Here is a 14,373-nt window from a genome sequence, read left to right on the forward strand (position 1 = left end):
ATTTCAAAGAACTCTAAGATTAAATAATCAAAAATGCTGAATTAGCCAGGCAGTGGTGGTGCATGCCTTTAATTCCAGCACTATGGAGGCGGAGGCTGGTTGTCCTAGAACTAGCTCTGCAGACCAAGCTGGCCATCCACCTGCCAGGCACGCACCACCACCACTGGCTAGGTCTGGTTGTTTTGTTTTCCCAACATAATATTTTTATTGATTATTTGGGAATTTCATATAATGCACACCCCAATCACATTCCCCAGTCCTCCCAGGTCCTTTTGACCACAATCCCCACCCCAAAACACATACACAAAAAGAAAGGATAACAAAAAAAACAAAACACAAGTCCAATTTGTATTGCCTCTATACTCCCTAGAGCATGGTCCAACTCCCAGTGGCTAGCCCCTTAAAGAAAAGGGGGTCATCTCCAACCCACAACCCTGCCAGAAGCCATCACTGACTGTGAAGAGCTACATTTCAGCATCCTTATCATAAATTTTGTTTGTCTGTTTCATTTCTTTCAAGGCAAGCTTTCTATGTGCAGCCCTGGCCGTCTCTCTGTAGACCAGGCTGGCCTCCAACCCAGCGATCTGGCTGCCTCTGCCTTCTCAGTGCTAGGATCAAACCTGTGCACCACCACACCCATCCTTTATCACAGTTTTTAAGAGTTCTCTTCGATGGCTTCCTGTCTAAGCTTTTTTTGTTTTGTTTTGTTTTGTTTTGTTTTGTTTTTGTTGGGGGGGGGTTGTCACAGAAGCTTTCTATGACTTTCTGGTTTTTAGGTTGATTATTAAACTCTGAATAAAAGAACACCAGGTCAGAAAAAAAATATCCAAGCCTCAAGATTAAAAAAGTGAGGACTGGAGACGTGGCTCAGGTTAATAGCGCTTCTGCTGGCTGCTCTTCCAGAGGTCCTGTGTTCAATTTTCAGCAGCCACATGGTGGCGGACAACCATCTATAATGAGATCTGGTGCCTTCTTCTGTCATACAAACAAAATACTGTATACATAATAGTCAGAGAAATAAGCCATGTACACAAAGAAAAAAGTCTCTTTTGTTCACAGAGGATACCTGTAGCTGTTCTGTGTGGAAGAACTAGGGCTACAGGTATGAGACATGATTAGTTGTGTGGTTTGGCCTTCCTCCTGTAACACAAAGTACAGGAGGAAAGTACACAAACACACTGTGTACAGCTTTATTGTACACAATAAATAACAACTTTTGTTTAGCTTGTGTGTCCATGTGTGTGCACACGCACGGGTCAGGAGTGATAGGGCCTTATGAGCTGCTTGATGTGAGTACTGGGAATGGAGCTCAGGTCCTCTGGGAACAGGATGTTTTCTTAAACTGTGAATCATTTCTCCAGTTCCAAATGACAACCTACTTTTAAGATGGATTTATCTATTATGTAAACAATGTTCAGTCAGCATGCATACCTGCACGCCAGAAGAGAGCACCAGATCACTGTAGACGGTTATGAGCCACCATGTGGTTTCTTTGTGTAGCCCAGGCTATCCTGAACTCTCTCTGTACACCAGCTGGCTCTGAACTCGGAGATCTACCTCCCAAATGCTGAAATACTGTCCAGCTCAAACTGTCTTTTTAAACTCCTTCAGTGACCCTCTTCTTGACCCGTTCCCCATCAATTCATTACCATGCTCACCTTTTCAAAATCTGCCAGTGATCTGTTCTTGCTAGCTTGAGCCACACATTTCAATGCTTCTGTCTGAGAATTAAAAAAAAAAAACAACAAAAAAAAAAAGCTTCATGAAAGGGATCTGTTCACATATACCCAAGGTCTCATAAAAACAATAACCTATCCTCACCATCACTCTTTTTTAAGGGGCCTGGGAAGAAAAGCCAGAAGTATTGAATATCACTGTATGCCAACCAGTTTCCCTTTGAAATGTGAAGTGACTTAAATAGAAGTTTCCCAAAAGGATAGACCCGGATAAGGATTCTCTAGAGAAAAAAGCTAAAAGAGAAAATAACAAGAGAACTGTGATTTCTTTCTCCTTACTCCAAGATTCTTTATCTCCATATCCACCCAATTCTTTTTGCCCTCACACATATCCCTGGGCTTTAGCAAGGTTCACTCTGTTTTCCTTGATATAAGACACTGATTAAGTGAGGTCTGCACTGGAGTTCAGGCATTAGTGGTCCACATATTACACATGAATATTAAAATCCTACAGCACACCAAAACCGAATGTACAATGCCCAAGACAAACTTCTATCTAGGTTACAAAAAGATACCTGCCAAACTATCAAGTCTCCACTCAGCACCCATCTTTCCAGATCAGCCTGGCTTCTTCTGAAAACTGTCACTGGGGCACAAAGTAACAGAGGGAAGTCCTTTGTGTCAGCCTCACAAATAAAGAAGGTAAGTAAGTGTGACAGACTAAATGGCACAAGGCTGACAGGAGGATAATTTGTCCCCAGCATCTGCCCTCCAGACGGAATAAATGTCATACTGAGGACACTCTGGAACTCAAAGCCAGATAACATAACTTCAAAGTCTACGTCCACCTGTCCTTCTCAGCTACCTGTTCTTTTCCTGGATACTTGTAGATCCTGTCCCAACTCTACAACTCTAGTTTTTATTTGTTTTTTTTTTGGGGGGGGGTGGGGTTGTTGTACTGCTTTGCTTTGAGGCAGGGTCTTATTGTGTAGCTCTGGCTGGCCTAGAACTAACAGAGAACCTGCCTGCTTCTGCCTCTGGGATTTATGAGAAAGTCCATACAGTAAAAGCCGGTATTCCCAAAGTCAGAACTATCATCTGACTTGAAACTTTTACTGCAGAAAAAACAAATTAGGACCACTTACAGAGAAAGAGGAAATCAATTTTTGTTGACAGTATTCCAGAGATTTAGGGAGCTAGCTAATCTGTTCACTGTTTAAAGACAACCATACTTGAAGTTCAGAATGACTGAGTCAAAGAACAAAGACGGACAGGATAAAACACCAGAGACATTATCTTTACAATTGTGTGCTCTAAAAAGTCATCCATACCTCCTCAAATACAAAAAAGTATATCAATCACTGAAGGCCTTTCTTCCTTCTTTCCTTCCTTCCTGTTTTGTTTTTCAAGACAGGGTTTCTATGTGTAGGCCTGGCTGTCCTGGACTTGCTTTGTAGACCAGGCTGGCCTTGCATCTTAGAGATCCACCTGCCTCTGCCTCCCCCAGTGCTAGACTATAGGTGTTCACCACGGTGCCCAGCTCTGGAGGCTTCTTTTTAAAGTGCACCCAAATTCACAGTATGAATGGACAATAATAAGCTGAGAAAGGGTCCGTCTTATAGGTGAGTTTTTATACCAAGTAACCTGACACCCCACCCCACCCCACCCCCGCAAGCTCTTATGAACCAGATCTGATGAGTCAAGACGTCAGATTCTCCAAAGATTTTATCTACAAGCCAGGCTCACAATGGAAGATCTGGCCAAAGATAAACTATAACCTAACAGCAAATGCTACAATATACTTCTGTAAGTCCCTCGAGTTACCTATGTCTATAACACCCAACACTGACTTTCTAGGCCAAAAACTTAACAATGAAGAAAGCCCAATGAATGAGCTTAAGGGAAAAGAACAAGGGGTGAGGAAGGTAGGATGAAGACCTGAGGAACACCGGTCCCTTCAAACAGCATGAATTTGACAATCAAGCTGGTCTCAGAGCAGAACTGCAGTCACACATCCCCTACCTGCCTCCCTGCATACCGAAGTGCAAGCTTTCCGCTCACCAAAGCCTGGACATCTTCTGGGCTACAAAAAATAATAAAATAAAAACAAAAAGAAGAATAAAAATGAACATAAACACAGAAAATAAATACTTGATCAATTGCTACAGGACAATACAGTTCTAATCATAGATTTAGGTGAACTATTTACCAGAATTCCATTGTAAAGACTCATCCATAAAGAAAAAAAAAATCAACTAAACTCATATGTCCCAACACTGCAGAAGTTATGTTTTCTTCACTCTTCGCCAAGGCTAAGGCCAAGTGAAAAGCAAAAACCTTCCAAAATTATAGGGAGCACAGCTGGGCGTGGTAACACATATCTTGAGGGAGGCAGAGGCAAGTGATCTCTAATGAGTCCAATGCCAGCTTGGTCTATATAGTGAGATTCTATCAAAGAGAGAGAGAGAGAGAGAGAGAGAGAGAGAGAGAGAGAGAAAAGAAAGTTCACCTCAATACCCTACCCCACCCTTAATGATCAACAGGCAGCGTATAAAGTTTAAGTCAAATCTCTGCATAATAGGTCTTAACACACAGCCCTGGGGCTGGATATAGCTCAGCTGGTAGAGTGTTTGCCTGACACACACAGAACCTTGAGTCTGTTTCCCAGCACTAGTAACTCATGGCTGGAATCCCAACACTAGAACTGCAGAAATGTGCCTTCAACATCATCCTCATCTACAGAAAAGTTGCAATCAGAGCTGGAGAGATCGTTCAGTGGTTAAGAGCAGTTGTTGCTCTTGCAAAGGACCTGGGTTCAACAATCAGCACCCACATGGATGCTCTGTGACTCCAGTTCCAAGGGATCTGATGCCTTCTTCTGGCCTCTACACACCAGGAATGCAAGTGGTGCACAGACATACATTCAGGAGGAACACATACAAAAGTAAATTTTGAAAATACATATTTTTAACAAGTTAAGGGCATCGGGGCAGTGGTGGCATATGCCTTTAATCCCAGGACTTGGGAGGCAGAGGCAGGTGAATCTCTGTGAGTTTGAGGCCGTCTGGTCTACAGGGGAAGTTTCAGGACTGACAAAGCTACACAGGGAAACACTGCCTCAAAAACCAAGGAAAAAAAAAAGTTAAGGCTAGCCTTGACAGCATGAGATCCTGTGTCCTTTGCCATATCCACCTCAAAAATAAATAAATGATAATAATAAATGAAAACATAAAATTAAGAAAATTTTAAAAATCACAACTTAGGTCAGACATATTGTTTACCTAGCACGCATGAGGCTCTGGGTTCAGTCCCCAGCACCGCTTAGTTATCTTTTTTTGGAGTCTAGTTTTCAAATATTTACTTGGCTCCACACTCCCCATTTTGGGGAGCCAGTTGGCTAACACAGGCCTATGAGCTACTTCCTGAACTCTGCCCTGTGTTCAAAACCTGTGAGGACAGAACAGTGAAGAGTGAGAAATTCTCTAAGAGAGTCTCCTAGCTAAGTAATTTTAATTTCTAAAATCTGTCTCCCCAAGTCTGAAAGACTAGCAAGCAAAAGTGATGCAGACCACCTCTGACCACCCAACTTAACATCAGCCAGCCTCACAGCCTGCAGCTAGAGTTCATCTGTGAGTGGCCAAACTCCCTGCCTGAGCTGTCTCTGTTGTAGCGCAGATTTGGTTGAAAGACTGGAATTCTTACATCCTCTAGTTAATGTACACTTACGTGTTGAGCATGATTTTGCACAGCAACATGTACTTCAAAGATGTGATGGCCTTGGGGCTATCAATGGAATCATAGCCTTCAAATGCCTCATAGAAATATGAGTAAGCAGTTTTCCAGTCCTTCTCCTCTGCTGCATGAATAATACCTGGTCAGGGAAAAGAGAAAAACAAAACAAAACAAAACAACATATAAAATGGCAGTCCCATAATTGAGCCCAGCAGCATCAAATTACTAATGAGCTCAAGTGTAAACAAAGAAACTGTCCCAAGTCACAGACAGTTCATAAGAGCTGACATCAGAACCTCTGGCCTCTCTGGCCATTCTGATCAGAGCCACCTTTTTAAATTCCCAAAGGAGTTAGAAACCTAATTCAAAGGAAACCTAAAAACCCCTACACAGCGTGTTCTCTCTCCCATGCTTCTTACCACCTAGTCCTACCACCCCGGGACGAAAGTTTAGCATGCCCTTAGCTCACCTGTAGCAACAGGGACACAATGCCCAGAGACCCAGAGTCTCCCACCTTGAGAGAAGAGTCAAATCCTTTTTATTAACAGTTCTTAACTAAAGAGGCATATAGGAAAATATGCACCTCTGTACAGCCAAGGAAAACTCCCTCAAGACATAACAAACTAGGGCTGGAGCAACAGCTCAGCAGTAAAGCACTGATTGCTCTTCCAGAGGACTTGAGTCCAATTCTTAAAACACACATGGCGACTCACAACCATCTGCAACTCCAGTTCCAGGGAATCCAATACCCTCTTCTAGATTCTATGGGCACCATACATATATGGTGCATATACATGCAAGGAGAGAAAAAAAAGGGCACAACAAACTGCTAAAGCTGTCAAGCTTAATGAATAACAGAATTTCCCCTTATCTCTCAGTATATCAATAGGGCAGAATAAGTCACTCAAATAAGTCTGGTTCAGGGGAGAAAAGTGAGCCAGGTACCATAGAGTTATACCCAGCCCTCAGGAGCCTGAGGAAGAAGAACTCCAAGTCCAAGTCGAAAGCCAGCACAGATTACAGTATAGGACATTATCTTTGAAGAAAAAAGAAAAAAAATATGAGGCGGGACAAAGCCTCAAATACAAATATGGTACTTTCTTGAAAACATTAGCAAAAAATGCCATATCCACACCAGCAATATTATTGTTGGCATAGGTTTACTTTCTGTCTTTTCCATTTATTTATCTGAGTGTTTGTATATATGCCTAGAAAAACCAGAAGAGGGCATCAAATCCCCTAGAGATGGAATTAAAAGCAGTCATGAGCTGTCCAATGCACTAACTGCTTAGCCGTCTTTTTGGCCTGAATATTTACTTTTAAAAGCAAAAACCCAGTCATTCAACAGAAACATTAAAGGGAGCCTCCCAAGTGCCCAACAGAAAATATAAAGACAAGGCTCCTAAGGAGCTTAGTATGATAGTGTGTACAAAATAACAGATTTGGGGGGACTAGAGAGAGCACTTGCACTTGTTCTTGCAGAGGGCCTGGGGTCAGTTCCCAACATCCATATAGTGACTGACAACCACCTATAACTCCAGTTCCAGGGAATCCAATGCCCTCTCTTCTGGCCTCTGTGAGCACCAGGCACACATGTAGTATACATACATCAATGCAGGCAAAACATCCCTTCATAAAATAAATCTTAAAGATACACATATATGTGTTAGTTCAAAAGCAAAATGAGAGCCAACAGAGATGAATCGTTGAGTTGGAGGCCAGTCTGGCTCCAAAGCTACATGAAAACCTATGTCAAAAACAAAGAATGAAGCTGGGTGTGGTACAAGCCTGTAATCCAGCACTCAGAGGCAGAGGCAGAGGCAGGCGGATCACTATGAGTTCAAAGCCAGCCTGGTCTACAAAGCGAGCCCAGCACAGCACAGAAAAACCCTGTCTCAAAACAAACAAACAAACAAACAGAAAAGGAACAATCAAAAACAAAATATGAAAAAAATAAAAAAAATATGAAAAACAAAGAATGAACAAAGAAGGCATACAGAAGAGGCATCTGAATTGAGTCAAGAAAGATACTTAGGAATTTGTATATGGGTACAAGTATACAAAAAGACAGAACATCCTTCCAACAGCCCTGATATAAAGCCCTTTCAAAAAATCCTACAAGCTTCCAAAAGTCTCCAAGAGACTAACAGACTTCGTTAATACACCTATCTTGGGCCAGTCTGGAAGAAAACTGCTACCATTCTTAATGACTATGAGGTAAATTAAGTGAGAGCCCCTTAGTACGCCTCTGACAGCAGGTTTCTACCCAGCACTAGTAACTGTTTTCTTAATTATTTTAGACTGTTTTCTTAATTATTTAGTTATTAGGAAAAACCTGGGTAGAAAGGCAGCTTTCTAATTGGTTTCTTTGAGAAAGATTGAGCCAAATCAGCCAATGGTTTTCTAGCCTCAGCCCCACTCCTGGCCTCACTCCCCCTTACCCCTCCCCATTCCATTCACTCTTGCGACAAAAGTGAGACTAAGGAAGTACATCCTATGCAGAGCTGTGCCTGTTACCTGACTGCATGTCCAGCGTGGCCTGCAACTTAGGGGGGCAGTAGATGGCATTTGCTGTGGTTCGAGCAGAGGTTAAGGCAGCTCGGGCTTTCGGCAGATTACTCAGAGCATGGTATGTTTTGCTTTCTAAAAGCTGCACTTCCACCAAAAGGGCTTTATCATCCATCTTTTTCAACTCCCGAAGTAGCTGAGAACCTGAAAAAAAGAATACACACATATATCTGCTTGTTAGCATTCCCACCACTCCCCTTGCCACACACACACCTTTAAGATAGGATTCACACTATGAAGAACAAGCTGGCCTAAAGGTGTGAGCTGCCACACGCAGCCTCCTCTTCCCACCCCAGAGAAAGGTTTATTTGGGACTGGAGAGATGGTTCAGAGGTAAAGAACACTGGTTCTCTCGCAGATGATGTGATGTGGTTCAATTCCCAGGACCATATGGTGGTTTACAACCATCTGTAGCTCCAGTTCCAGGAGATCCAATGCCCTCTTCTGTACTCTTCAGGAACCAGGCACACATGTGGTATATATATATACAAACTCATATGCATACTTTTTATTTAAAAAAAAAAAGGTTTGCTTTCAATCTGTGATATTGTCTTTGTGAATGTATATGCACATATATACACAGAAATAAATATATTTGTGTACAAAGACCAAAAGACATCAGGCATTCTCCTCTTTAACTTTCTGCCTATTTCTTTGAGGCAAAGTCTCTTTCTGAATCTGGGGCTCCTATTTTCTCACCTAAGCTGGAAGCTAACAAGCCCCAGCAATCCTCCTATACCACAAGCCTTGAAGCTGGCATTTTTTCGTAGATTTCCTTGTTAGGCTTAATCTTAATATCATAAATACCATAGCATCTCACTTATAATGACAATGGAAAAAAAAAAAGCTTCTGAAACTCATACAGCTTATCTTTACAGTCCATGCAAAAATTAAATTATCTTCTAAAGAACTTTCAAAAGAAAAATACATATCTTTGAAGGCATTTTTCTAAACACAACACTGGAGCTAAGAGTCCTACACATTCACACCTAAGATTTACAGTGAGGATCTCTCCCGTCCAGCAATCAAAGGACTGTATAAGAAACACTGGAAGCAGACATGGTAAAGGCATGACTATAATCACAGCACTCAAGAGACCTGTAACAGAAGCAGACAGATCTCTAAGTTTCAGGTCACCCAAGGCTACACAGTATAAAAGAAAAGACAGACAACTGGAGAGTTTATATTAACTTTATACTACTAAGATAAGCAACAAAAGAAAATGAAAAGAACAACTAGGATGTCATTATAACTTAAATGTACTTTATCCAACAGACACACATGTATAGGCCCGAGCCCAGTCATGCCACAGCAAGCATGTAGAAATTAAAGAACTCCTAACAGTCAATTCTTACCTGCCACCTCATGGGATCCGAGGACCTGAGTGCAAGCACCTCTACCTCCTGAGCCATTTGCCACCACAAAACTTACTTTAAAGGATACCTCAATAAAATTAAAACACTCAGTATGGAAAAGTTATTAACAGTTTCTCCTAGCATGGCCTACCTGATTTATCTTCCCTATCTTTTAATCTTTGCATGGTTATTTATTGGAAAAATTCAAGAATCCAACTGATTAAATTGTTGCATTACTTCTTCATAAAAAAATAAATAAATAAATAAATAAATAAAGCATTCATCAGGCACGTGGGCTCACACCTATAACCCCAGGACTCAGTAGGTAGAAACAGGAAATTCACAAAGCAAGTTATATAGCTAGACAGGCTGACTCCAAAGCTCTGGGTTCAGGTGAGAGATCCTCTCTTAGAATATAATATAAGGTGCAAAGCAATCAAGGAAGATACCCAGTGCCAAACTCCACCCCCAACACACACAAACAAAAACACATACACATATGAATACAGACATAGACACACACACACACCACATACACATTAAGACCAGTCCGTACTGTAAAATAAGAACATCTGAAAAAGAAGTAAGTCACAATAATAAGTAAAAATATTTGCAAATACCAATACTAAATGATGGGACTGAATATTTGCAAATTACTAATGCTAACTGATGGGAATAAAAAAAATAAAAAACAGGAACAGCAAGATGATTCAACCTGTAACTGGGTGGTGGGAGTGCTCACCTTTAGTATCAGCACTCAGGAGGCAGAGGCAGGTAGATTCCTGAGTTCAAGGCCACTCTGGTCTACAGAGCAATTTCCAGAACAGCCAGGGCTACACAGAGAAACTCTGTCTCAACAAACAAACAAACAAACAAACAAAACAAGACTGTGCAACTGGTAGACACTTGACTGCAAGCCTGCCATCTGAGTCCAATCCCACAAAGCACATGGCAGGAAAGAACTGATCTCCTTGGGTTATCTTCTAACCTCCACAAATTCACCCACACAGATGCCACACATATGAACTCACATACATACATAAATAAACCAATAAATAAATGTAAAAAATTATGATTAAAAAAATTAAGGAAAAATACATTGCTGGGTTTGTGGCTCAGGCCTATTATCCCAGCATCCCTGAGATTTAAACAGGAGGAGTGCCATGAGTTAAGATTAGCCAAGGCTACAAGATCCTGTTACCCTCCAAAGAGTAAATATATAAAAGCCAATTAATACACATACAAAAACCTCAATTAAAAATATGCAAAGTATCTACAGATACTTCTCATGTAAAGATGTTCCACATCATGCATCATTAAAGAAATACAAATCAAAAGTATAAGGAGGTGCTGAAGAGATGGCTCAACTGGCTGCTCTTCCAGAGGACACGGGTTCCCAGCACCCACATGGCAGCTCACAATCGTCTGTAACTCCAGTTCCAGGGAATCTGACACCGTCACACAGACATATATGCAGGTGAGTTCAACTCACATGGTAGCTCACAACCATCTATAATGAGATCTGGTGCCTTCTTCTGGTGTGCAGGTTACATACAGGCAGAATATTGTATACATAATAAATAAATCTTTAAAATAAAAATTAAACCTTAAAAAAAAAAACCTAAGGAAATTCTACTTGTTTACATTAAGAAAACTACAATAAAAGATAGTATTGAGGAGGATGTTTCTGCCACTTAAGAAACAGCTTAGCACAGTTCTTCTTCAAGAAACTATACCTAGGGGGCTGGAGAGATGGCTCAGAGGTTAAGAGCACTGTCTGTTCTTGCAAAGGTCCTGAGTTCAATTCCCAGCAACCACATGGTGGTTCACAACCATCGATAATGAGATCTGGTGTCCTCTACTGGTGTGTATGCAGACATACAGGCAGAGTACTGCATAAATAACAAATAATCGTTTAAAAAAGAAAAAAAATTACAGCTAGCACTTAACCCAGTAACGTCACTTCTAGGCCTGAACTCAAAATAAGAGTAGGGTACAGCAGTATTCCAGCAGTAACAAAAAGGGAAAGGGTACAAAATTCTATCAAGTGATGAATAGGCCCTAGCCATAGGCTGGGGAAAACACAAGGTTAGTAAAGTGTTTCCACAAAAATGACTTTTGATTCCCAGCACCCAAGTAAACGGTTACTGGAAAATGAGGTAAAAGAACCTCTGGGACTCACTGGCCATCAAGTCAAATCCACGAACCACCAGACTCATTGACAGACCCTGTCTCAAAAATTAAGGTGAACAACTGAGGAAGACAACCAGCATCAACCTCTGAGCTCCTCACACATGCAAACCAATATGTATACACACACACATGCGCAGATACACGATACATCCAATGGACAATTATTTAGCAATAATGAAGTATTGACACATGACAGTATTGAGAACATTATTCTAAGCAAAAGACAACCACATACTATATGACCCCATTCATATGAGCTGTCCTCAAAGATCTGTACAGAAAGCAAACAGTAGTTGCCTAGGGCTTAGAAAATAGTGTGAGGAATGAAAAATTTAATGAGAAGTAACTGCTGATTGCTTCTTTCTGAAGTGATAGTAATGTCCTGAAATTAACAGTGTTCACTGAACAACTTAGTAAATATACTTTAAAAAAAAAAAAAAAAAAAAGAGCTGGTGGGTGAGGTGGCACACTGTGGTGGATCTATTTTGAGTTTGAGGACAGCCTGGTCTACAAAGTCAAGGACAACCAAGACTACACAGAAAAACCCTGACTCGAAAAATAATCAAACAAAAAATAAAATAAATTCACTGAATTATTTAACTTTGAAAGGTGAATTTTAGGGGGTGGGAGAAAAACTCAGTCTACAAAGTACTTGCCACACAAAGTTGAGGACTTTAGTTCAACCCCAGAACCCTTATAAAAATCAAGGCCCCCAGGAACTCCTTAGCCAGCCAGGGATCTCTAAGTGCCTGTCTCAAAAACAAAGTGAAGCCACACATGGCACCACACACCTTTAGTTCTAGCATTCAGGAGGCAGAGACAGAGGCAGAGGTGGATCTTGTGAGTTGAAGTTAACCTATTTTTATTTGTTTGTTGTTTTTTTGTTTTGAGACAGGGTTTCTCTGTGTAGACTTGGCTGTCCTGGACTCCCTTTGTAGACCAAGCTGTCCTGGAAAGCACAAAGATCAGCCTGCCTCAGCCTCCTGCCTCCCAAGTACTGGGATTAAAGGTATGTGCTACCACAGCCAGCTGAGGCCAGCCTATTCTACACAAAGGTAGGGCTCCATGAGACTTTGTTTCCATAAAAAAGATGGGACACTCCTGAGAAATAATACATACACATAGATATAGACATACAGAGAGAGAGAGAGAGAGAGAGAGAGAGATGAATGTTATGAATCTAAATTTTATCTCAATAAAACTAGCTTTTTTGTGAAGCTACTATCTCCTTAAAACATATGAAATTGTTGGCTGGACGTAATGGCACATACCTTTAATCCTAGCACTTGAGAAAGACAGGAGCCCAGCCTGGTCTACAGGAGTTCTAACATAGTCAGGGCTACACAAAAAAGGTCCTATCTCAAAAATAAACAAAGAAACAAGCGAACAAACAAATAAATAAATAAGCCAGGCAGAGTGGCACACATCTTTAATTCCAGCACTTGGAAGGCTGAACTCTTGAGTTTGAGGCCAGTTTGGTCTACATAGGGACTTGCAGGACAGCCACGACCAACCAGAGAAACCTTGCCTCAAAAAACATACATATGGGTTGGAGAGATGGCTCAGAGGTTAAGAGCACCAGCTGCTCTCCCAAAGGTTCTGAATTCAATTCCCAGAAACCACATGGTGGCTCACAAACATCTATAATGAGCTCTGGTGCCCCATTTCTGGCAAGCAGGTGTACATGCAGACAGAATACTGTATAAATAATAAAATCTTTTTTAAAAAAATACATACAAACAAACAAATAAATAAATGAATGGGCTTGCCATTTTTGTAAGATAAACACCACATACTGGCAATATTTTCTGCAGGGGGCCATGGAGTTGGCTTGGGCTAGCTGCCTTGAGAGGCACGCATCATACACTTTTCAGGTTAGAGTCCATGGCTCCTGGGACAAAATGTGCCTTTCAGTTTCTCAGGCCGTGAAGCATTTAGGCCACTTTGTGTTTCTCTGTATGTTCCCTTAGTAATCAAGGAAGCATGGAAACTTGACAGGACAATTGGTCTTAGATGTTAATCTTGTATAGCTTGCAAACATCATTGTATCCTGGTACTATAAGTATATTGATCCTGGCAATTGCCATTATATTGTTTATAAAAAGTCTGATTGCTCTCAAAATTGTCACAGCCTCAGTTGTGTCATGGCTCCTCCAAACGGCCTGGGTTAATTCCTTGAGGGCCACATCAGATAACTTTGGACCAGTAAGTGATTGCAGGCTCCTACAGGTGTGCTACTGAGGTTTATGAATAAATCAATGCTTTGACTTTACAGGCATAGTATGTTTCCAAATTCTGGAAAAAACACAGAGTAACTTTATAAATTAGACAGGGGCCTAAAGAGCCATACCAAGATTTTGTTTCCCATTATTTTACAAGTGGTCAATCACCTGATAGCTGGTGGAAAGCAGAAATAATTACTGTTTAACAACTGGCATATAAAAATGCTAATGCTACATGCCTGATTGCCAAATGTTCTTTTATTTTTTTAAAAGGAGATATTAATGATTATATGCATCTTATGCTGATACACTCAAAATGTCTTTATATACTAAAAGGTTAACTCTGGCCACTGCCCACCAAAGACAGGCAATGCCGCAACTATTGGCAATCATTCAACAAGGAAAAAGAAACAAATAATAAGAAACAGCCTAACTTTATGTCAAACTTGTACTCCTCATTTTAAAAAAAAACTGAAATTTTTGTTAAACACTTTAAATGACTTAGCACTGGCTTTTATTATTTTATGCCCCTGTGAAATATTTTAAAACTAACAATGCTCCTACATACACACAAGCCTTTTGCCAACAGTTTGATATAACCCACATCACAAACATTCCTTATAACCT

At 40.8% G+C, this 14,373-nt stretch overlaps 1 protein-coding gene across 1 annotated transcript in view; it reads right to left on the reverse strand.

Annotated features, from left to right (window-relative positions):
* Positions 1–14,373, reverse strand: part of Psmd11 (proteasome 26S subunit, non-ATPase 11) — a 36,465-nt gene that overhangs the window by 3,366 nt on the left and 18,726 nt on the right. Inside the window, exons 6-9 of the mRNA XM_021630951.2 lie at positions 7,926–8,120; positions 5,403–5,547; positions 3,699–3,759; positions 1,659–1,721 (exon numbers count right to left, since the gene is read on the reverse strand). Of these exons, the coding sequence (XP_021486626.1) occupies positions 1,659–1,721; positions 3,699–3,759; positions 5,403–5,547; positions 7,926–8,120 (464 nt within the window). The remainder of the gene's footprint in view (positions 1–1,658; positions 1,722–3,698; positions 3,760–5,402; positions 5,548–7,925; positions 8,121–14,373) is intronic.

This window comes from Meriones unguiculatus, chromosome 7 (assembly GCF_030254825.1).
Source record: "Meriones unguiculatus strain TT.TT164.6M chromosome 7, Bangor_MerUng_6.1, whole genome shotgun sequence".
NCBI lineage: Eukaryota > Metazoa > Chordata > Mammalia > Rodentia > Muridae > Meriones > Meriones unguiculatus.